General features: G+C 42.4%; 1 protein-coding gene across 2 annotated transcripts in view; it reads right to left on the bottom strand.

The window, feature by feature from the left end:
• The window catches only part of LOC126237428 (dyslexia-associated protein KIAA0319-like protein), a 152,578-nt gene that overhangs the window by 33,919 nt on the left and 96,310 nt on the right, over positions 1 to 22,349 (bottom strand). For both annotated transcript variants that reach the window (XM_049947539.1, XM_049947538.1), the window contains exons 10-14: positions 14,450 to 14,594; positions 2,942 to 3,053; positions 2,621 to 2,769; positions 2,042 to 2,232; positions 1,854 to 1,953 (exon numbers count right to left, since the gene is read on the bottom strand). In XM_049947539.1, the coding sequence (XP_049803496.1) occupies positions 1,854 to 1,953; positions 2,042 to 2,232; positions 2,621 to 2,769; positions 2,942 to 3,053; positions 14,450 to 14,594 (697 nt within the window). The remainder of the gene's footprint in view (positions 1 to 1,853; positions 1,954 to 2,041; positions 2,233 to 2,620; positions 2,770 to 2,941; positions 3,054 to 14,449; positions 14,595 to 22,349) is intronic.

Genomic DNA, 22,349 nt, shown 5'->3' on the forward strand with positions numbered 1-22,349 from the left:
TACCTGCAGGCAGGTGTCGGTTTTTTCACTTGACTTTTTTTTAAATAAATTATTTAATGACATTATTGCTTCTGAATATGTAATTATGTAAGTTGGAGCTGTATGCTAAGTTTCCATTTTGAACAATAATTGAGAGATATGTATAGGTGGCCTCTTAGAACACCAACCAACTAGCCATTACTCCTGCAAGTTACCTACATATTTCAGATGCAATATTTAACTGTCCTTGGGAATAATTTCATCTGCTGTTGAAAAATGGGGGCTGGTGTGATGTACCATATCATGGGTATACTTGTGTGGCAGGTAGTCCTGTCCCCCATTGTGGATGCAAATGCCAGTGGAATGGGTTTTCGTTCAACCTGTAGATGATGGTCCATTCTTTCCTTCTCTTTGTTTCTCATAACGTCCAGTAAACCTCCCTGGACTTTGGGTTCTGGACGACTTTTCTGAACTCTCCCCATTTCCTAAACCTCATCAATCCTTTTCCTTCACCCCTATTTCTTCCCTTTCAATCCTTCAGCTAGGAGGAAGAGGAGCCACTGCCTCCGAAAGCTTCAAGATTTCATTACCTTTACATGTGTGTTCTCCTGCCTCTGGTTAATGAGAAGATTTTTTTATTTATCCACTCCATGTCATACATTTCAAAAGGTGTGGTACTTATAATCACAGCTCATATGGGACTCTGCACAATGCAATGGAAGCCCTGAGGAACAGACAAATGAACTTTTCCATGGCCAATATCAGCTTTAGTACACTTGGCAAGTTTTCAAACAGTTACACTAATTTTCAGTGTAATCTATAATAAATTTTACAGGAAACATATTTCAAGCATTTTTATGCTTAAATTGGACCTGTTATTGTATACAGGGTGTTACAAAAAGGTATGGCCAAACTTTCAGGAAACATTCCTCACACACAAATAAAGAAAAGATGTTATGTGGACATGTGTCCAGAAACGCTTACTTTCCATGTTAGAGCTCATTTTAGTTTCGTCAGTATGTACTGTACTTCCTCGATTCACCGCCACATGTGTGGGCTGACGAGAATCCGCACGCAATTGTGCAATCACGTCATCAACACAGATTTTCTGTGAACGTTTGGGCAGGCGTTGTTGGTGATGTCTTGATTGGGCCCCATGTTCTTCCACCTACACTCAATGGAGCACGTTATCATGATTTCATACGGGATGCTCTACCTGTGCTGCTAGAACATGTGCCTTTACAAGTACGACACAACATGTGGTTCATGCACGATGGAGCTCCTGCACATTTCAGTCGAAGTGTTCGTACGCTTCTCAACAACAGATTCGGTGACCGATGGATTGGTAGAGGCAGACCAATTCCATGGCCTCCACGGTCTCCTGACCTCAACCCTCTTGATTTTCATTTATGGGGGCATTTGAAAGCTCTTGTCTACGCAACCCCAGTACCAAATGTAGAGACCCTTCGTGCTCATACTGTGGACGGCTGTGATACAATACGCCATTCTCCAGGGCTGCATCAGCGCATCAGGGATTCCATGCGACGGAGGGTGGATGCTTGTATCCTCGCTAACGGAGGACATTTTGAACATTTCCTGTAACAAAGTGTTTGAAGTCACACTGGTATGTTCTGTTGCTGTGTGTTTCCATTCCATGATTAATGTGATTTGAAGAGAAGTAATAAAATGAGCCCTAACATGGAAAGTAAGCGTTTCTGGACACATGTCCACATAACATATTTTCTTTCTTTGTGTGTGAGGAATGTTTCCTGAAAGTTTGGCCGTACCTTTTTGTAACACCCTGTATAGCTTAACATTTTACATCACATCCATACCCACATAAATACTAGTGTTTGTTAATGCTAGAACATTACCTGCTTTCACAATGATCGATACAGTGTCCTCATCAGAAGCACCTTGCTCATCTTCAACCTTCAACCGGAAGACGTACCGTCCAGGAACAACATCAATCAACTAAACAAAGGAAAATAAATACATAAACCTTACTTGCTCTCTGATGTAATGGAAGTCATGAGACAATAGAGTAGTAAAACACAATCACCATAAGAACTGGATGTTTGTCCGAGTCTCCAAGGACTTTGCCTAAGGCTAAGCTACTGTCTTCTCTAGTCCAAAGCCATTTCACAATTCCAAGATCATCACTTGACTGTGAACCATTCACAATAACCACACTTACAGGTAGAATAACAGTTTGGTCTCCTCCACCATTAGCTTTTGGAGAAGCATTTTTATCTGGAAATGATACAGTCTGGTTCAAACAACAATAAAAAAGAAAATGTTCACTTCATATCAGATTAAATGAAAAACATTTAAACAATAAGAAAAGAATTCAAATATAATGAAAACAGAAGTAGTCCCTTCTGTTAAAACTTCTGAGGTGAGCGACTGAGGTTGATGCACAAAACTGTTCACCAAAATGTCACATCTATCTGGGGAGTACATTTTCACGAATGATAGCCTGACAAAGGCACTGAAAGCAGAACAGGCACCAAATTTTAAGATGTTTTCCATGCAGCTGTCAAGTTGTCACCTCTGAAAATGTCCCTTCACAGATGAGAATAGTTATATGTATTGCCCACAGCCTTGTAGCTTGGAAGATGCAATAGAAGTAAACACTTACTCTGTGTTACAGTGACTTGTACAGAGTCCAAGGCTTTATTGCCATTTTCATCAGTAACAGTTAGCTGAAATTCATATTCCCCTTTTGTAAGCTCAGTAGCATTAGTGCATGAAGAATTCTGTGATGAGAACAATGCCTTTGATGGACCCCTGTGAACCAAAATGAAGCAATAGTTATCAGTCCTACTATAACTTAAAACACAGTTACTAAATTATGAGAGCAGAACACTACTGTGACAGCATTTGACTTTTAGAGGATTTTGAGTCTAAAATTAGCAAAAGTTACTTAAGTATGAATACAGTAAATTAAATCTCAAGTTACCGAATTTGCTCCCATGACCAGGATACAATTTTAATATCATCGTTACTCTGTGTTCCATCTAGTGTAACCCAAGTCTGAGGTAAAGAAACCACCTGATCAGAACCAGCATTTGCTGAAAAGAAAACGTAAAACATTAATACTTACACTTACTACTATTTCATCACTAGCATACTGGCAACAAATGAAAGACTCAATGTTTCAAATCAAATATATGGTCAAGAGACAGAGGTGCTTTATTACTCTCTTCACATCTTTTCTCACACAAAAAGCAGCTCCATAGTAATTTTCACTTGCCATATTTTTGAGGAAAGTAATTTGCAAAAGAGATGTTTAAAGGCATACGTGAGTAACCAGGTCCTATTCTTTGAGGAGTTGAGAAATGCCTCTTCTAATGTGGCCTATGAGAAGATTGTGATAGAGGACAATGCCATCCTGATCCTCACTGCCTTGTCCACTGGTGGTTTGTACTCACAGGTACGTGGGCTTGGCCCCCAAAGGTCAAGAAGTTATGGACAAGATTGAAGTTTGTTAGTGCGACAATGAAAGAGCTTTTCTGAAACTTTAGTTGGGCATGGGAGAGGTGCTGTCCGAGAGCTGAGAGGTTGGAGTGTTAGTGTGGGGAAGGACTGCACTGGTTGATGACAAGGGAGGTTTCAAAAGGAAAGCGAGTGGGAACAGAGTGTGCTTATATATACACGGCCTGGACAGCAAAGCATTTCACACTGAGACTGAAGTGTTGGCTGACAGAGGCAAGGAGTAGATCAAGAATAATGAGGGAAGGGACTAAGGACTGATTAGTTTGGAATTTATCTGCTGGGACACCAAATTCCTCTCTCAAACTTTCCTCTCTTATAATTAACCTACTGACCTTGCACACAAAACACATCATCCAGATAGTCTCCTCTATGCCAGTCTGACCAGTTTGTCTTTTTTTTCCAAGAAAATCAAAAGCATCCCCATTATTATCTAAAGCAACCAGGTTAAGAATGTCTCAATTGATTACCCATACAGTGTTACCTTCCATCACCTTTTTAACCACTTCAATATACTTTTTGTATTCCATTAGCAGTCCCATACCACCATCACTACCCCAAGGTTTCTACCACTGCAACTATTGCTACTGTAAAAACGGCATTCCTCTTCCCGTAAAACCCTATGTCTCACCAATCGCAAATCAAGAAAATTAAATGAAGGGAACATTGTGAAAGCCACAATACTAGAACCCGTTGCTTTGAACTATAGAATTTTCTATACATGTCCTCCCACTGCACAACATTTCTTAAGTCAACCTCCTCTGCTTTAATACAACCTCCCTTTGTTTCCTATTTTGATCTTTTTTGGAATTTAATCTTATTTTATTTACTGAGTCAGTTATCCTACTTCCCACCATTGTTTATTCATTTTTGATCTTTTGTTTCTGTGCTTTATTTTTATTATTCTTCAGTTTCATAATTCTTTCCATTTATTATTTTCTCCTTCTCTTTTAATCCATCTTTAGCTCTAACTCTATCCATCCCTTCTATCTCTGAACTGAAGCTGGAACAGTGTGTATTAATGTACTAAAATCAACTTACTATTCTCTCCAGTATCTTTTATTTTATCTGTGCCTCCCTTCCTCTTCCTATGAGGTGGGTTCCTCTCAACCTGGATTCTGAATGATTTGCAACCCCCCCCCCCCCTCGTCCCCCTCCCCATCTCCTTTCCCTTTAACTTTTGACAATCCAGTCCTCCATTAGCAGTCCCATACCACTATCACTACTCCAAGGTTTCTACCACTGCAACTATTGCTACTGTAAAATCTGTGTATCACATATTGAGAGAAACTAAAGGAACATTGATGATAAAACTTTCTTGACACATATGTGTCAGGGTGTACAGGAAAGTGGACAGATCTGTGAGGCCAAGGGGATAAGATCCTGGTCTGGAAAAAGAGATAGCACTGATATCAATGAAATTTTATTTCTGCTGCATAGTCGCGGATTGTGCAATGATAAAAGTTGATCACTAATATGATTTGAGGAATACATTTTGTATATACAGAGTTTTATAGTATCCAGACTGTGTGGGCTTTGTGTCCCATCAGAATATAGTGTCATCATAAAATTATTTATTTTTGACAATCTAAGCCAACAGAAAGCCTGCCAAGTGTTGTAAAGGTTCATAAGGGGCCTGCTCCTTCATTTTCAACAGTTAAGAAATGGGCAGCTAAATTCAAATGTGGCAAAACTTTTCCTGAAGATCAACCATTTGACGAATGTCCAAAATTGCAACCACAGATGAAAATACTGAAAAAGTACACAGTACTGAAAATGACTGATTAATTCCTAAAAAATGGAAAACAAAATAAAAGAAAACACTTTGTCCAGTAGTTGGCAGAAAACAAAGGTCACTTCCATCTACAAGCAGGGTAGCAGAAGTGATCCACAGAACTATGGTCCAATGTCTTTGAATCTTAGTATAAATGAAATACATATAAAAATAAACAAAATAATTAATTTTCTAGGGGGAAATAAATATCAGAAAACTAGGTGCAAGGTGGGCACTGTACTTGTTGAATGCTGAGCAAAAATGAATAAGCAAACAAACTTCTCAGTAATGTTTGGACAATTTTAAAGAGAATCCAAATGAATTTTTGTTTCAGTGTCTTAATGCTTATCAAGACATGGGATGAACACATCATGTCAGAACCAAATTTTCAATAATTAACAGTGGCTGAATTTATTGGCCTTGCACTAAAACAGTAAAGTCTGTTTCCTGTGCTGGAAATTACAATAGTCCTCTGGATTAGAGAGATGACAAAATGTAAGTAGAGGCTTAGATCAGAAAGGAAAAAATATCACCTTTTCCTATCAGGACTACACATCTGCCCACACAGTTGATATCGGAATGGGGCATCAACAAGATCTGAAGCAGAAATTGTTGAAACTTCTATGCTGTTTCCCTAATTAGGCACTCTCTGATGTCCACATATTGTCAGAGCTAAAGAAAGTGATGGCTGAAAGCCATTTAAGTCCAATGAATAGATAACAACTCACTGTAAAAACAGCAAACTAAATACATAGCAAACTAAATGCACTGCCCCAAAACAGTACTCTGTCAGAGAAAAATTAATCTTTACCTAAAAAAATCAGTCTTTCACTGCCAGGTCAAGAAAATTTCACCTTGCGCTTATAAAAGATCCTCATTTTGTCTGATGGTTTTAGATGTAAACTTTCGCTACTTTAGACAGTGTAGATGTAAAACTGTTTGGTGTTTGACATCATTTGCATTGTTAGTAGTGTCTGTGTCACGACTTACTGTCAGGCACTGGTACTGTACGGCAAAATAAGCTTGAAACACAAGCATCGACATGCACTACAGTTGCAGACAATCCACATGGGTCTGGACTAGGTGTGCAGGGCTTTATTTGTTAAGCTGTTTTATTACAGTAAAAACAGAGTTGCTGACCTCCACGAGTATCAATGCATTAAAGGAATACAGAAATGTTCTCTTTCTGCACAGGTGTTGAAGAACATGATTCAGAAGTTTGAATTAACTGGTGATTTGGAAATTGCTCCTGGGGGAGGTTGATGGGAAAAAAATGAAGAGGCTGATGGGCAATTGCACCACAAACTGTTGACGAATTTATTGTTACCATCGCTGAGAATGCTGGATGCACTATGCGATCTTCAAGCAGTGCACATGCTGTGTCATGATAGCTGACATTTCATCGTCCACTGTTCAAAAAGTGCTGGAAACAATTGTGGAATGATATCTCTAGTGTGGTTTCAGGATGTTGTGGATGCACATGGTTGTCACAATGAGCAATGCTTGTTATCTGGAATGTAAACATGGTAGGCAGTTAAAAATTTTGCTATCTCGAGTGGAAATTAAAATACGTTTCTTTCAATAGTTTATTTGTTATTTTTTTTACACGTGTCCTCACAAATGTTTTCACAAATTTCACTGTCCTATGATCATTCATTTTTCACAGGTATCTTCTCAAGTAGCAGTAGTTCAATTATAAACACACTGTAGTTGTGGAACTTACAACTAGCATTTCTCACATAATGGAGATATTAAAGACTGACTTATGCACAAGGAAAACAAAGATACTCCTGTCATATTTGTCAGAGTAAGTATTATTTCCTGACACAATGACATTCTGATATTTATGTTACTGGTTGTTATCAACATGTTTATTTTGTTTATAACCCTAGAATTTCTGAATTTGGTCCATATGCTGGCACCTGCCAAGCTGAGAGGACGCGCAGCAGAGCAGCAACAGCACTTGTCTGATAAACTGTAAATTAATTTAGTCTTTGTTTTTTGTTCATGTACTTCTGCAAAGAAGTGAACTGTACATGTGTATTATACAGTGTAGACTAGTGGTTAGAAAATTAATCGTAGTTTTTGTTGTTGTGTAAGTCTTGAGAATATCCTTGTGTAGGGCGGCTTCCTAGTGTAAATTTTCCCGTCGGCAGAAACTCTGTCACAACACTAAGTTTTAATTTTGTGATAGTAGACAGCACACAGTTTAAATCAGTGCATTCTAGTTTGAATGTTTGTCTCATGCAGTAACTTTTTGGCAAATAGGATTTATAATAACAGGTATCTGTAAATTCATTAACTTCAGTAGAGAAATTTATTTCTGTTTAATAGCTTGTGGTCTCAAGAGTACAGTGAGAAATCTGCACAGTAGCTTTTAATGTTACTTTATTCTCCTATGGTATATTTTCAAACTCAATAGCGCCATTTCAGACCTTATATCTATTTTATACACAGTAAGATACGACTAGGGACAGTGCTTGTTGTGAGCGGATACTACTAGGAGAGTTGGCTACTCTCTTATAAACAGTTGGAAGCTTCGTTGGCTGCAGTCGACAAGCTTATAGCTAATGCTCAAAGTTGTGATGACGTCGGGGCGTCAGTGACGAGACCTGCGACGCCTTTGGTGCCACTGGAATCCCCTGGTGACCCGGACGTTGCTGCGTCTTCTGATACACAACATCTGATGGTTGGCTCTGAGCAGTATGGGACTCAACTGCTGAGGTCATTAGTCCCCTAGAACTTAGAACTAGTTAAACCTAACTAACCTAAGGACATCACAAACATCCATGCCCGAGGCAGGATTCGAACCTGCGACCGTAGCGGTCTTGCGGTTCCAGACTGCAGCGCCTTTAACCGCACGGCCACTTCGGCCACACAACATCTGACCGGTCTGCCCTCATTCCAGAGTGGGTGGCAGACAGTGGTGGGTTCGTGTGCCACTGGGCGGAAGACGAAAGAGGGAGCAGGCCATGTGGCTGACTCACTGCGTCTTAGCAACAGGTAGGAGGTGCTACCCAGTGTTGTTGATAAATCCGAGCCAGCACAGGAAGCCTCTCCTCTTGGGCCAGCAGTTGACTTTCCTGCCAAGTCCGGACAAGTACAGAGGCTGGGTATGCTAGTCATTGGGAGCTACAATTTTAGGCAGGTGATGGAGCTCCTCAGGGAGATAGCAGGCAAGGTGGGAAAGAATTCCAGTGTTCATTCGGTACATTTTCCGGAAGCTCTCATTCATAATGTGCAGGCTATCGAGCGCACTGGGTGCAACCGGCTGCATGTTGGCACGAATGACATTTGCCCCTTGGGTTCTGAGGCCATCCTCAGCTCCTTTCGGCAGCTGGCGGATTTGGTGAAGGCAACTAGCAATGCACATAGGGTGCAGGCTAAGCTGTATATTTGTAGCATCACACCCAGGGTTGAAAACGGTCCTCTGGCTTGGAGCAGAGTTGAAGGTCTAACCCAGAGGCTCAGATGACTCTGCGACAGTATCGGATGCAAATTTCTGGACTTCCACTATCGGGTGCAGAATTGTAAGGTACTCCTTAATAGGTCCGGCATGCACTACATGCAGAAAATGGCTACTACGGTAATGGAGAACGAGTGGAGTGCACATGGGGCTTTTTATAGGCTAGAGAACTCCTCCCTTGGGAGCAAAGACAATTTGCCTGTTAAATCAGCCATAGCGGCCTCAAAGAATCTTGATCCTCGCATATCAGAGGTAGAAAAGATTAATATGATTTTCAGTAAACTGCAGGAACATCGAAGGAAAGGTCCCAGAATTAGTATCACTTACTGAAGGTTATAAAGCACAGACAGTATTGGGAACAGAAAGCTGGTTGAAACCAGACGTCAATGACAACAAAATCCTAAGTTCAGACTGGAATGTTTATCGTAAGGATAGATTAGTCACCAATGGTGGCGGTGTGTTTATTGCAGTAAAAAATTCCATAAAATCTAGCGAGGTTATCATACATTCCGGATGTGGATTAATCTGGGTGAAACTTAGTATCAAATAACGGTAAAAAATAATGATTGGATGCTTTTATAGACCACCTGGGTCAGGGTCTGTTATTATAGAGAGCTTCAGACAGAACTTGCAGAATATCATTAATAATTGTCCTAATAATGCCGTTGTAATAGGGGGTGACTTCAACTTACCAGGCATATATAGGGAGTATTATGCCATCAAAACTGGTGCCAGGGACAGGGAATCGTGTGGCTTTGTTCTGGATGTCTTGTCCGAAATTTACCTTGAGCAGATAGAGAAGAAAATCGAGAGGGTATGTCTTAGACCTCCTGGCAACAGACAGACCTGAACTTATCGAATCAGTTAACGTAGAGGAAGGTATCAGTGATCATAAGGCTGTAACAGTATCTATGACGACGGGTCCTACAAGGAGTGTTAAGAAAGGTACGAAGATATATTTGCTCAGCAAGGGTGACAGGATACAAATTTCAGAATATCTCAGCAGTCAGCATCAAGTATTTGGTGATGAAGACGATGATGTGGAGAACAAATGGAAAAAATTCAAGGGCATCATTCAATATGCCCTAGACAAGTATGTTCCGAGTAAGGTTTTAAGGGATGGGAAAGATCCACCATGGTTTAATAGCCGTGTCAGAAAAGTGCTTCATCTCAGATTCAGGAGAAGTAAAAACCTAGCTGACAAACAAAAGCTGAACAAAGCAAAAATGAGCATAAGGAGAGCAATGAGAGAAGCGTTCAATGATTTTGAAAGTAAGACGTTGTCAACCGACCTGAGTAAAAACCCTAAGAGATTTTGGTCATAAGTTTAACCAGTAAGTGGATCAAAATCATCTATTCATTCTCTGTGACCACATCGGCACCGAAATGTAAGATAACAGAGAGAAGGCTGAAATATTGAATTTGGTCTTCCAAAGTTGTTTCACTGCGGAAGATCGTAACACTGTCCCTCCTTCCAATATCATACAAACTTCGAAATGGCATATATTGAGATAACTGATAGCGAAATTGAAAAAGCGAAATTGAAAAGCAGCTACAATCGCTTAGTAGTGGATAGGCTTCAGGACCAGATGAGATACCTGTAAGATTCTATAAAGATTACGTGAAAGAACTTGCTCCCCTTCAAGATCGCTTGAGCAGCAAAATGTACCTAATGACTGGAAAAAAGCACAGGCCATTCCCGTTTTTTAAGAAAGGCCGTAAGATGGATCCACACAATTATAGACCTATATCATTGATGCCAATCTGTTGTAGAATTATGGAACATGTTTTATGCTCAAGAATTAAGATGTTTTTGGAAAATGAACATCTTCTCTATAAAAATCAACATGGATTCTGCAAACAGAGATCTTGCGAAACTCAGCTCGCTCTGTTCCTCCATCAGATCCACAGCGCAGTGGACAACGGCACTCAGGTTGATGCTTGATTTCTGTAAGGCATTTGACATTTAACGAAAAAAATATGAGCCTACAGAGTATCGGAGCAGACCTGTGATTGGATTCAAGACTTTCTTGCACACAGAACTCAACATGTCGCTCTTAAAGGGACTAAGTCAACAGATGTAAAGGTAATATCCAGAGAACCACAGGGAAGTGTGATACAACCGTTTCTGTTTACAATATATATAAATGATCTAGTAGAAAGCTTTGAATGCTCTTTGTGGCTATTCACAGATGATACAATTGTCCATACCAAAGTAGCAACGCCAGAAGATAGTCAGAATTTGCAGAACAACCTGCAGAGAATTGATGAACAGTGCAGGCTCTGGCAGTTGACCCTGAACGTAAATAAATGTAACATACTGCGCATACATAGGAAAATAAATCCACTACTGTACAGCTACACTATTGATGACAAACAGCTGAAGACAGCATCTGCCATAAAATATCTAGGCGTAACTATCCAGAGCGACCTTAAATGGAATGACCATGTAAAACAGAGTGTGGGAAAAGCAGACACCAGACTCAGATTCATTGGTAGAATCTTAAGGAAATGTAACTCATCCATGAAAGAAGTGGTTTATAAGGCGCTTGTTTGCCCGATTCATGAGTATTGTTCACCTACCTGGGATCTCTATCAGGTAGGACTGATAGAGGAGCTAGAGAAGATCCAACAAAGAGCAGCGCATTTTGTCATGGGATCATTTAGCTGGTGAGAGAGCGTTATGGAGCTGCTCAACAAACTCCACTGGCAGATGTTACAAGAGAGGCGTTGTGCATCATGGAGTGCTTTACTATAGAAATTTTGGGACAGCACATTTCAGGAGTGGTCGGACAACATATTACTTCCCCCCACATACATCTCACGTATTGACCATGTGGAGAAAATTCGAGAAATTACAGCCAATACAGAGGCTTACCGACGAACATTCTTCCCAAGCACTATTCGCAATTGGAACAGGGTTGGAGGGATCAGATAGTTGTACCGAAAGTACCCTCTGTCAGACACCATTAGGCAGCTTGTGGAGTATGATGTAAATGTAGATGGAATTCTCTGCATTTTTTTTTTTTTTCTTCAGGAATTAAGGTTTTGCTAAGAAGCAGCATTCATTACTAGAGTCCCTGTGCTATTTGGTGTGAAATGTACAACAGTTTTTATGTAATATGGCATTTTAATCATGTGAAGATGTTCAGTATTGTTGTATTTGTTAAAACAGTCATATTCATATTTTTACATCATCAGTTTCAACTGTATCAGGCAGTTATCTGCAGATCAATGTGTAGTATAGCAGATTTAGCCTTACTGAGGTCAACACAATGCCACTAGAAGATGTTAAGTCTATTATGCTGCATATTTGATCTGAAGGTGACTGATCAGTTGAAATGAGTAATATAAAAATGTAAATACAACAGTGTATCATAAAAAAGACTGTTTTAACAAATGCAGCATTTTTTAGTAAAAACTTAGTGTACACAAAAAATGCAAAGAATTCCCTGGCCTGCATATATACCAAATTTAGAAATTCCAGGGATATAAAAAAATGAACAGATTGATAACAAATTTAATTTATTAATGAAGAGTACAATTTTACAAAGAAGACACTTTGAGAAGAGACAGTGATGTAATAAAATGGAAAGCTACAGCAAGAGGTGAAAATCATAGCTCAAATTCTTCTCTAACTTGTAGATCGATAAAATATTATATTTGCAGTGCTTGTTGTCAATCATTAATCTCCTTGAGTGAATAAGAGAGCCTTACAAAGAGAAGGGTGGCGACACAGAGAATGAGTGAGGACTTATAATGAATGAATGGCAAAGGAGTGAATGTTTGGGGACTGGCATTTGGAGGTGGGGGTGGGGAGAGGGGGATAGTGGAGAGGAAGGGATATTTGGGGCAACTGTAGAGTGAATAGTGGAAAGAGTGTGGGAGGAGGAAGAATGACTAGTGAGGAGGAAAAGAATGTAATGTGACGGGAAGAGTACAGGATTCAGCACAAAAAGAGAGATTGACTTCAAATTTAATGATGATATATTACAAAATAAAATAAATATTTCTGTTAATAAAAATGATGAGCAGCAAAGACCAACAAGAAGCAGTAATAGTCCCAATGGCTCAATTGTTCATATTTGTATAAATAACAATAAACAAACACTGTCCACATTGCAATATCAAAAATATTATGAAAAGGGTAGATTGCTACTCCCTACACACTCTGCCAGGCAATGCTGACTTCTCTCTATCCATCTGCACCCTGCTATCCCTCCCCCTTCTCCACTCCACTCTGGATTGCTGCTTCCATTCAACACGACACAGCTGCATTTGTGCCACAGTGGCTGGAGACAGTGATCATGTGTGCATGAGGTGTAATTGCTGGTGTAAAAGTGTGTGTGTGCGGTTTTCCCATTCCGAAGAAGGCTTTGGGCGAAAGCTCAATGTGTAACGGTCTTTTTGTTGTGTCTATCCACAACTTTACGGTGAGTAGTTACCTATCCTTTTCACAATACAGTTGATAAACAAACACTCAAAGTTTTGAAACTTCCTGGCAGATTAAAACTGTGTGCCCGACCGAGACTCGAACTCGGGACCTATGCCTTTCGCGGGCAAGTGCTCTACCATCTGAGCTACCGAAGCACGACTCACGCCCGGTACTCACAGCTTCACTTCTGCCAGTATCTCGTCTCCTACCTTCCAAACTTTACAGAAGCTCTCCTGCGAACATGGCAGAACTAGTACTCCTGAAAGAAAGGATACAGCGGAGACATGGCTTAGCCACAGCCTGGGGGATGTTTCCAGAATGAGATTTTCACCCTGCAGCGGAGTGTGCACTGATATGAAACTTCCTGGCAGATTAAAACTGTGTGCCGGACCGAGAATCGAACTCGGGAACTTTGCCTTTCGCGGGCAAGTGCTCTACCAACTGAGCTACCCAAGCACGACTCACGCCCTGTCCTCAAAGCTTTACTTCTGCCAGTATCTCGTTTCCTACCTTCCAAACTTTACAGAAGCTCTCCTGCGAACCCTGCAGAACTAGCACTCCTGAAAGAAAGGAAGTTTGGAAGATAGGAGACGAGATACTGGCAAAAGTGAAGCTGTGAGTACTGGGCGTGAGTCGTGCTTCGGTAGCTCAGATGGTAGAGCACTTGCCCGCGAAAGGCAAAGGTCCCGAGTTCGAGTCTCGGTCGGGCACAGAGTTTTAATCTGCCAGGAAGTTTCATATCAGCGCACACTCCGCTGCAGAGTGAAAATGTCATTCTGGAAACATCCCCCAGGCTGTGGCTAAGCCATGTCTCCACTGTATCCTTTCTTTCAGGAGTACTAGTTCTGCAAGGTTTGCAGGAGAGCTTCTGTAAAGTTTGGACGGTAGGAGACGAGATACTGGCAGAAGTGAAGCTGTGAGTACCGGGCGTGAGTCATGCTTCGGTAGCTCAAGATGGTAGAGCACTTGCCCGCGAAAGGCAAAGGTCCCGAGTTCGAGTCTCGGTCGGGCGCACAATTTTAATCTGCCAGTAAGTTTCTTATCTGTGCACACTCCGCTGCAGATTGAAAATCTCATTCTGGACTCAAAGTTTTGTTGTTCTCCACTGAATGAACATAATGTACATGGACAGGGAACATACGGTACATATCAGTATATAGGTCTTTAATACACATGGTTAAAATGGCACCGGCTCCTGCAGCTGCTGTTCTCCCTTTCATTTCTGCCCAACAATGACCTCACTTCTAAAACTATATGCTGCAATTACAAAAGCAAAATAATGAAACTGAGAAAGAAATACCTGTGGGTGGTTTATTGGTTGGAGGCTTCACAAAGACATGTACCTCAGCTGACGATGACTGACCAGAGTTGTCAGTAACTTTTAGCACAAATGTATACATTCCTTCTTCTAAGTTTGAGAGCTGCAGGTAAGGTGTTCTTGTGTTCTATAGCAACAAAATAATAGCAGTTACCACAGTTATTTTATAATTACTCATATTATGTTACCAGTGACATATGTGAATGACATGCTGTTTAAATACTGAGGCCCAATTCCACAGTTAAAATAAAAAAGAAAAAAGAGAAAATGTAGTGGTCAAGAAGTCATTCAGTCATAAAAATTTTACATCGTTAAAAGCTCTAGATTAATAAAGTCTGTCATATTTCAAGCATCTACACACACACAGGAACATGAACTTAATCACAAATATGGGATTAGAAAGAAGAATGAACAGGTTTATCAATATTATGATTTGTATACTAGGCTAGAAATTAGTCATATGGCGAATGTTATAATGAGCAACAGATTATAAAATGTATATTAATTTGTCTGCTAATCATCATTAGCAGCAACAGCAACACTTAAATCATGAATTAGGCAGTACTGTCTATTCTAATTCCTGCTAATTCCTGAGCTGGCTTATACACCTCCTCCCATTTGGCCGATTCTTCATAACAGCATTTGGAATTCTGCAGAAATCCAAGTGCCATGACAGATCAATTTCATTATGTATTCAACTGTTGTCTTAACTTCTTGTAATATGGGTCTGCAGCCTTTTATTCTGCAGAATAAAAACTTCTACAGGCATGAGTGGAAAATAATGCCGTTGAAATTACTTTCTTACTTATTGTGCTAGATTTTGCAGAATAGTCAAGTGATTTTAGAGGCATAGCAAAAGAAAAAAAATGTACATTTCACAGGATTACACAGTCAAGTTAAAACTCAGTTGCATAGTTTTACTCACAATTACTATTTTAGGAATTTACTTGGAATTTATGCCATTGAAATATTTCCAGTTCCATTTAACCTCATTCATAAACTTCTCATCACTTGTCCTTTCATCACTGGTGGAACTGCTATATTTATTTACTGTATGGTAAAACATGTGGCTTTAGTGTACATAAAATTATGGATACAAACCAATTATAATATTATTGTTAATATTGTATTAATATTAGTTCTTACTGGAAGTATTCTATAGTTTGTGTTATCTGGTTTTTAAACTTACTTTGTGTTATAACCTTTAATCCTAATAAATTGCGTGGATATACAACGTAGAGCAATAGCGAGTTACATTCTACGAACTCCGAATCTGTCACTCAACTGCCGTCCCGTGACATGCGGCTGGCGCCGTTCATAGCCAGGTGGCGCTCCCGCGCTCGGCCAAGCTGCGGAGCGCCTCTATCGCCGTGTTCGCGTACTGACGTAGCGGCACTTTTAAATCTCGTGGCACTGTCACAACACTTTTCCCCCCTTGAAAAAAAAAAAACTCTCACTTCCTTGGAGACACGGACAGTGCGGAGACATCCATGGCCTCTTGGGAGGCCCCGAGAAGATCCCGCGGAGAAACACGAGAGTATGGTCGAAAATGTCCAGGACGGAAGCTTGCGCGTGGAACATGCCTCCTGGACAAGATGATGGGTGAAAACTCCGAAGCACCATCCATAGGTGTCTTGGACCTGGGGGTGTGCTCCAGCGAGATGGGTCCCGGAGAAGGCGGCGTCGCGACTGGGGCTGGTTCCGGCGTACTCGGAAGCGGTAGCGATGTCAGCTGCAGCAACACGCACGGAAGATCGGCAGCAGCGACAGGACTGGCTTCTTGGGCTGGTGGAGGTGAAAGAAGGGGCGGTGGCACCGGCGTGGCCACCACTCGTGGGCGCATCTGGCCGTAATGGCGAACAACCATGCCGTCGTCCGTACGTATTTCACAAAGCCGGCGGCCGCGAAGAGCCTTGACCACCCCTGGAATCCATTTAGGGCGAGATCCATACCCTCGCGCCCACACGTCGGTGCCCACCGAGTATTTGCCTGCACTAGGGGACACAGTACAAGGCCTGACAGGGTGAAGCAGGTGCAGTAGAGTGCGCAGTTGGCGGCCATGCAAGAGTTCTGCAGGGCTGCGATCACCCAGAGGCGTGAAGCGATAAGAACTCAGAAATTGCAACAGAGCGTCATCTGTGGAAAAATCACTAAGGAATTTTTTCATCTAGCTTTTGAAAGTGCGGACAAGGCGCTCGACCTCCCCATTCGATTGCGGATGGAAGGGCGGTGCTGTAACATGATGAATCCCTTGTCCAGTACAAAAATCACGGAAGGCCTGCGAAGAGAACTGAGGGCCATTGTCCGTGACAATCGTGGATGGAAGACCTTCTAGCGCAAAGATTTTGGACAAAGCCAGCGTCGTCGCCGCAGTGGTGGGCGACGGACATTGACAACAAACGGAAACTTCGAGAAGGCGTCAATCAACAGTAGCCAATAAGTGCCGAGGAAGGGGCCGGCAAAGTCAGCGTGCACCCGTTCCCACGGCTGCGCCGGATCAGGCCACGGAGAGGGCATTGTACGGGGTGCAGCCAGTTGTTGAGCACACTGACCACACGCAGCGACCATGTGGGCGATGCCCGAATCAATACCGGGCCAATAAACGTGCCTGCGGGCCAGGGACTTAGTCCAAGAAATCCCCCAATGGCCTTCATGCAATAGTTTGAGAACATCTTTGCGAAGAGAGGCTGGCACCACGACCCGAGGAAATGCGCCATCCGTGGCCAGAAGAACAACACCCTCACGAACAGACAGACGAAGGTGCAAGGCATGGTAGTTGCGAAGGGGATCCAATGCCCGGCCCTTGGTCCTGTCCGGCCAACCCCGTTGAACAAAACCGATCACCTGACGCAGGACCGGGTCCCGCGCAGTAGCCGACGCGACCTGCGAACCTGTAAGTGGAAAACCCTCGACCGTACGACGTTCTTCCTCATCAATGTGGAAACAGAGTAGTTCATCTCGATCGAAAACTGGGTCGGGGCCCATCGGCAACCGCGACAACGCGTCAGCATTGGCGTGCTGGGCCGTGGAGCGATAGTGAATCTCATAGTGAAAATGAGACAAGTATAAGGCCCAACGTTGCAAGCGGTGAGCTGCCTTATCCGGAAGCGACGCCGAGGGGCTGAACAGAGAGACCAGCGGCTTGTGGTCGGTGATGAGGTGAAACTTAGAACCATACAAAAAAACGCTGAACTTTTTTAGAGCATAAATGATAGCGAGCGCCTCCTTTTCGATTTGAGAGTAACGCCGCTGGGCATCGTTGAGGGTCTTGGAAGCGTAGGCAATGGGTCGTTCCGACCCATCCTCATACCGATGGGCGAGAACAGCCCCTAGGCCATACTGTGACGCATCAGTCGCCAGAACCAAGTGCTGACCCGGACGGAATGTGGCAAGACAAGGCGCTGACTTCAGGCGGACAAAAGCCTGCTCACACTCGTCGGACCAACAGAAAGGAACGTTTTTGCGTAACAGCTGATGCAGAGGATGAGCCACCGCCGCCACGGATGGAATGAATTTGTGATAATAAGCAATCTTGCCTAGAAACGCCTGAAGTTCTTTGACCGTAGACGGCCGGGGTAGAGCGGTAATGGCCGCAACGTGCTGTCGTAGAGGACGTATACCCTCACAGGACAAGTGGAAACCAAGATACACAATGGAGGGTTGGAAGAACTGTGACTTGTCCAGATTGCACTTCAATCCAGCCAAATTCAGAACCCAAACCAGTGAACGCAAATTGCGAAGGTGCTCCTCAGTGGAGGCCCCCGTGACAACAATGTCATCCAGGTAGTTGATGCAGCCGGGAACGGAAGCCGTGAGCTGTTCCAAAAACCGCTGAAAAATGGCCGGCACACTAGCGACGCCAAATGGTAACCGCTGGTACTGATACAACCCACAAGGAGTGTTGATGACGAGAAATTCCTTGTAAGACGCATCCAACGGCAACTGATGGTACGCCTCCGATAAGTCAAGTTTGGAAATGAGCTGGCCCCCAGCGAGCTTGGTAAATAACTCCTCAGGATGGGGAAGAGGATAAGTGTCAATGAGGCTCTGAGCGTTGACAGTGGCTTTAAAATCACCACACAATCACAGACTCCCGTTTGGTTTAGAAACCACCACGATTGGCGATGCCCATTCGCTGGAGGTAACAGGAAGGAGAATCCCTGAAGCTGTTAACCTGTCTATCTCAGCCTTGACAGGTGCACGCAACGCCATCGGAATAGGGCGTGCCCGGACAAACTTAGGGCGAGCCGTAGGCTTAAGAGTAATGTGGGCTTCAAAATCCTTGGCACGACCCAGACCAGCAGAGAACATGGACGAGAATTCAGAACACAATCCATCCAGCTGTTGATACGGAATATCCTCAGATATGAGGTGCACATCATCATCAATGGAGAAACCGAACAACTGGAAAGCATCATAACCGAACAGGTTTTCAGTGACCGCATGATCCACCACATAAAACGTGAGGGGCTGAACAACAGACTTGTAGGCAGTGGAAGCATCAAACTGGCCAACGACAGGAATTTTCTGCTTATTATAAGTTCTCAGATTTCGCGTAACTGGAGACAAGGAAGGGGAGCCCAACTCCAAATACATGCGAGAATTAATGAGAGTTACGGCAGAGCCAGTGTCCACTTGCATGCGAATGTCTTTATCCAGAACACGAACAGTAACAAACAACTTATTTGTTTGAGAAAGCACACAGTTAACATCCATGCCCGATGCCTCATCCTCGTCGACAGGAACTTTAGGGGACTGACACACAGAAGCAATGTGGCCTTTTTTCCTACATGAATTACACGTGGCCCAACGTTTTGGACACGTGGCCCTGTCATGCTGTACGAAACAACGTGGACAAGAAGGAAGTGCGGAACGAACCTGCTTCTGTGGTTGCTGTTTTCGCTGTGAGCGTGGCAGCCCAATGCGACATTGTTGTTGTTGACGGGAGTGAACCGCCGCCACATCATCGTTCCCCTGTGAAACAGGTAAATTGTCCGTGTCGAAAGTGGTCTGTACAGCGCCTACATCACACCACGCGTCTATTTGCGCACCAGCAGCGTGAGACACTTCAAAAGATTAAGCGATGCTTAGAACTTCCGACAACGACGGGTTTGGCAGTTGTAAGGCACGTTGCCGAACTTCTTTATCAGGAGCAAGCCGGAAAATAGCATCCCTAACCAATGAATCAGCATAAGACTCATGATGAGTGTCCGTGACAAACTGACATTTCCTACTCAGACCGTGTAGTTCCGCTGCCCAAGCCCGGTAAGATTGATGGGGCTGTTTACGACACCGGTAGAACGCCACGCGGGCGCCAACGACGTGGGTGTTTTTTCGGTAATAGTTAGACAATAAGTCACACATTTCTTGGAAGGACAGAGAGGCAGGTTCCCGCAGCGGGGCCAACTGAGATAGCAGCTGATAGATCCGTGGGGAAATCCAAGATAGAAATAACGACTTACACATAGGAGCGTCGACAACGCCGAAAGCCAAGAAGTGTTGCCACAAACGTTTCTCATAATCCTCCCAGTCTTCAGCGGCCTCGTCGTAAGGAGGGAACGGAGGCGGAGAAGAGGAAGACAGACGATGAGTAAGCGACGTCGACAACACCTGAATAGCAGCTGTCAGCTGTGTTTGCTGTTCAATGAGCGCTTGCATAAGCTGTTTCATGTCTGCCCCAACACAAACACACAAATCCACAACGCAGGAACAAAAATATCCCATCCTCGTCGCCAAAAAGTGTTATAACCTTTAATCCTAATAAATTGCGTGGATATACAACGTAGAGCAATAGCAAGTTACATTCTACCAACTCAGAATCTGTCCCTCAACTGCCGTGCCGTGACATGCGGCCGGCGCCGTTCATAGCCAGGTGGCGCTCCCACGCTCGGCCGAGCTGCGGAGCGCCTCTATCGCCGTGTTCGCGTACTGACGTAGCGGCACTTTTAAATCTCGTGGCACTGTCACAACACTTTGTATATTTAAAAGTTATTCTTCATGACAAGATTTATGAATTGTAGTGTGTGTGTGTGTGTGTGTAAACTGATAAGATTATAATGCTAAAGCTTAAGGCAGTAACAGAGTGGTAAGCATAAACTATCACGAAATAAAACTTTTGTTTGGACTACTATCAGATACATTTAGGTATATGATGACTGTTAACTTTCATGATATTACTGTTTACTTACCAGAACTTAAGATTTTCTTGTACACTGTACAGACCAAATAGCATATACAAGTTATTCAGATGACACTGATGGTTGTGTTCTAGGGTCTTAAACTGCTCGGTCATTAGCTCTCTAAGTTACTTAGGTTGCATGTTTGACTTGAAATGCACACCGTACAGTGAAATAATGATGTACAGTAATTGGTCTGCATAACTGAACAAATCAACAGAAATATAATATACTAATTAAGAATCAATTTGTGGAAGGGGAAGGAAGGAGGGCAGAACAAAGTGATTATGTTGCATAAAGCAATGGACAGAAAATCAACACACAGGTAGTGCTTAATAGTCAGTTCCATTTGTAGCTAATAAGCTGAACAGGCAACCTACATAATAGTAGACATGAAGTCCACTATAAAAGGGGATGAAAACAATGTAAAAATAGAGCACTGAGAAAAGTGGGAAGATTCTGATATCTGTCTCATGTTTACTCTTCCAGTTTTTTTTTTTTTTTTTTACTCCCATCGGCCTTCACAGTTGAGTGTGTAGCACATCTAATTAACATACGGAGGAATCAGTTCTGATTCTCAGTACTCATGGTGTATACATGGACAAGGAAAAAAAATTCCCGGATTTCCCAGTTAAAAATACACTTTCTGCCGGGTGAAAATACACTTTTTCTGTGTTAAGTGACAGTACACTTTTCCTCGGAACTGTAAAACTTATCAATCCATTGAATTGTTACGGTTTTATACACTGGCGTTGAATTTCCCAGTGTTATACTAAACGAAACTTAGGGGGAAAGAGAACACTTTGGAATATGCAGCAACATGTATGCTGCACATTATTGTATTGCAAAAGTATAAACTCGAATTCCACCAAACACCAGATGTTTCTTTCCAAGGCATTGAAATTGAGATTGTGATGCGCTTTTGTAAGTCAGTCATAGCTCATGTCACATGATCTTGCCAGCCGATAATGGCAGTTATTCAGAGCACAGGACAAGTGATGTAGTCGGCCAATAGCAACATCACTATTAAGTAGAATGACTAAACAAATAGGAAAAGTTAATGGTTTAAATTAATATACATAGTGTTGCTAAAAGAAAAGAAAAGATTCCACATGTAATATTGGTTTCGAAGATTAATAAGCTGCGAGAGAATCTAAGCTTTCACATATAATGTTGATCTTTTTTGCGTGTGTTACACTTTAAGATACATCACACAAATGTGCCAATAAAATTTTAAATAACGACATAAAATGTCTGATCATCTGGGTTCAAAATTCTTCTAATGGTTGTCCTCAAAGAGTTGATTTTTAAATGAGAGTCAAACTCTCTGTGATTTAAGAAATCCATCGTACATTCACGCACATAGTTCATTTTCATAAAAGGAAATTTACTTTGAAAGTAACGCTTTTCAAACCACCATTCGCAATATTTTCCCGCGACCTGTGAGGAATAGGTTCATTTCAGCAGCGCCAAAGAGCACCGTATAACAGGTGTCACTGCGTTTAAGCAGCTATGACGATGCAGGAAGCCCGTATGTTCGTACATGTAAAACATTAAAAGATCTTACATTATATCATAAAAGAAACAAGACATCAGAGAATACTCCATGAGCACCGGAATTTCGTGAACCATACTAAAATGCATATTGCGGCTTCAAGTGCACATTTGCATGTCCAGATTCCAAATGAAGTAGCCCTCGAGCTGAT

This window comes from Schistocerca nitens, chromosome 2 (assembly GCF_023898315.1).
Source record: "Schistocerca nitens isolate TAMUIC-IGC-003100 chromosome 2, iqSchNite1.1, whole genome shotgun sequence".
In the NCBI taxonomy this organism is placed as follows: Eukaryota; Metazoa; Arthropoda; class Insecta; order Orthoptera; family Acrididae; genus Schistocerca; species Schistocerca nitens.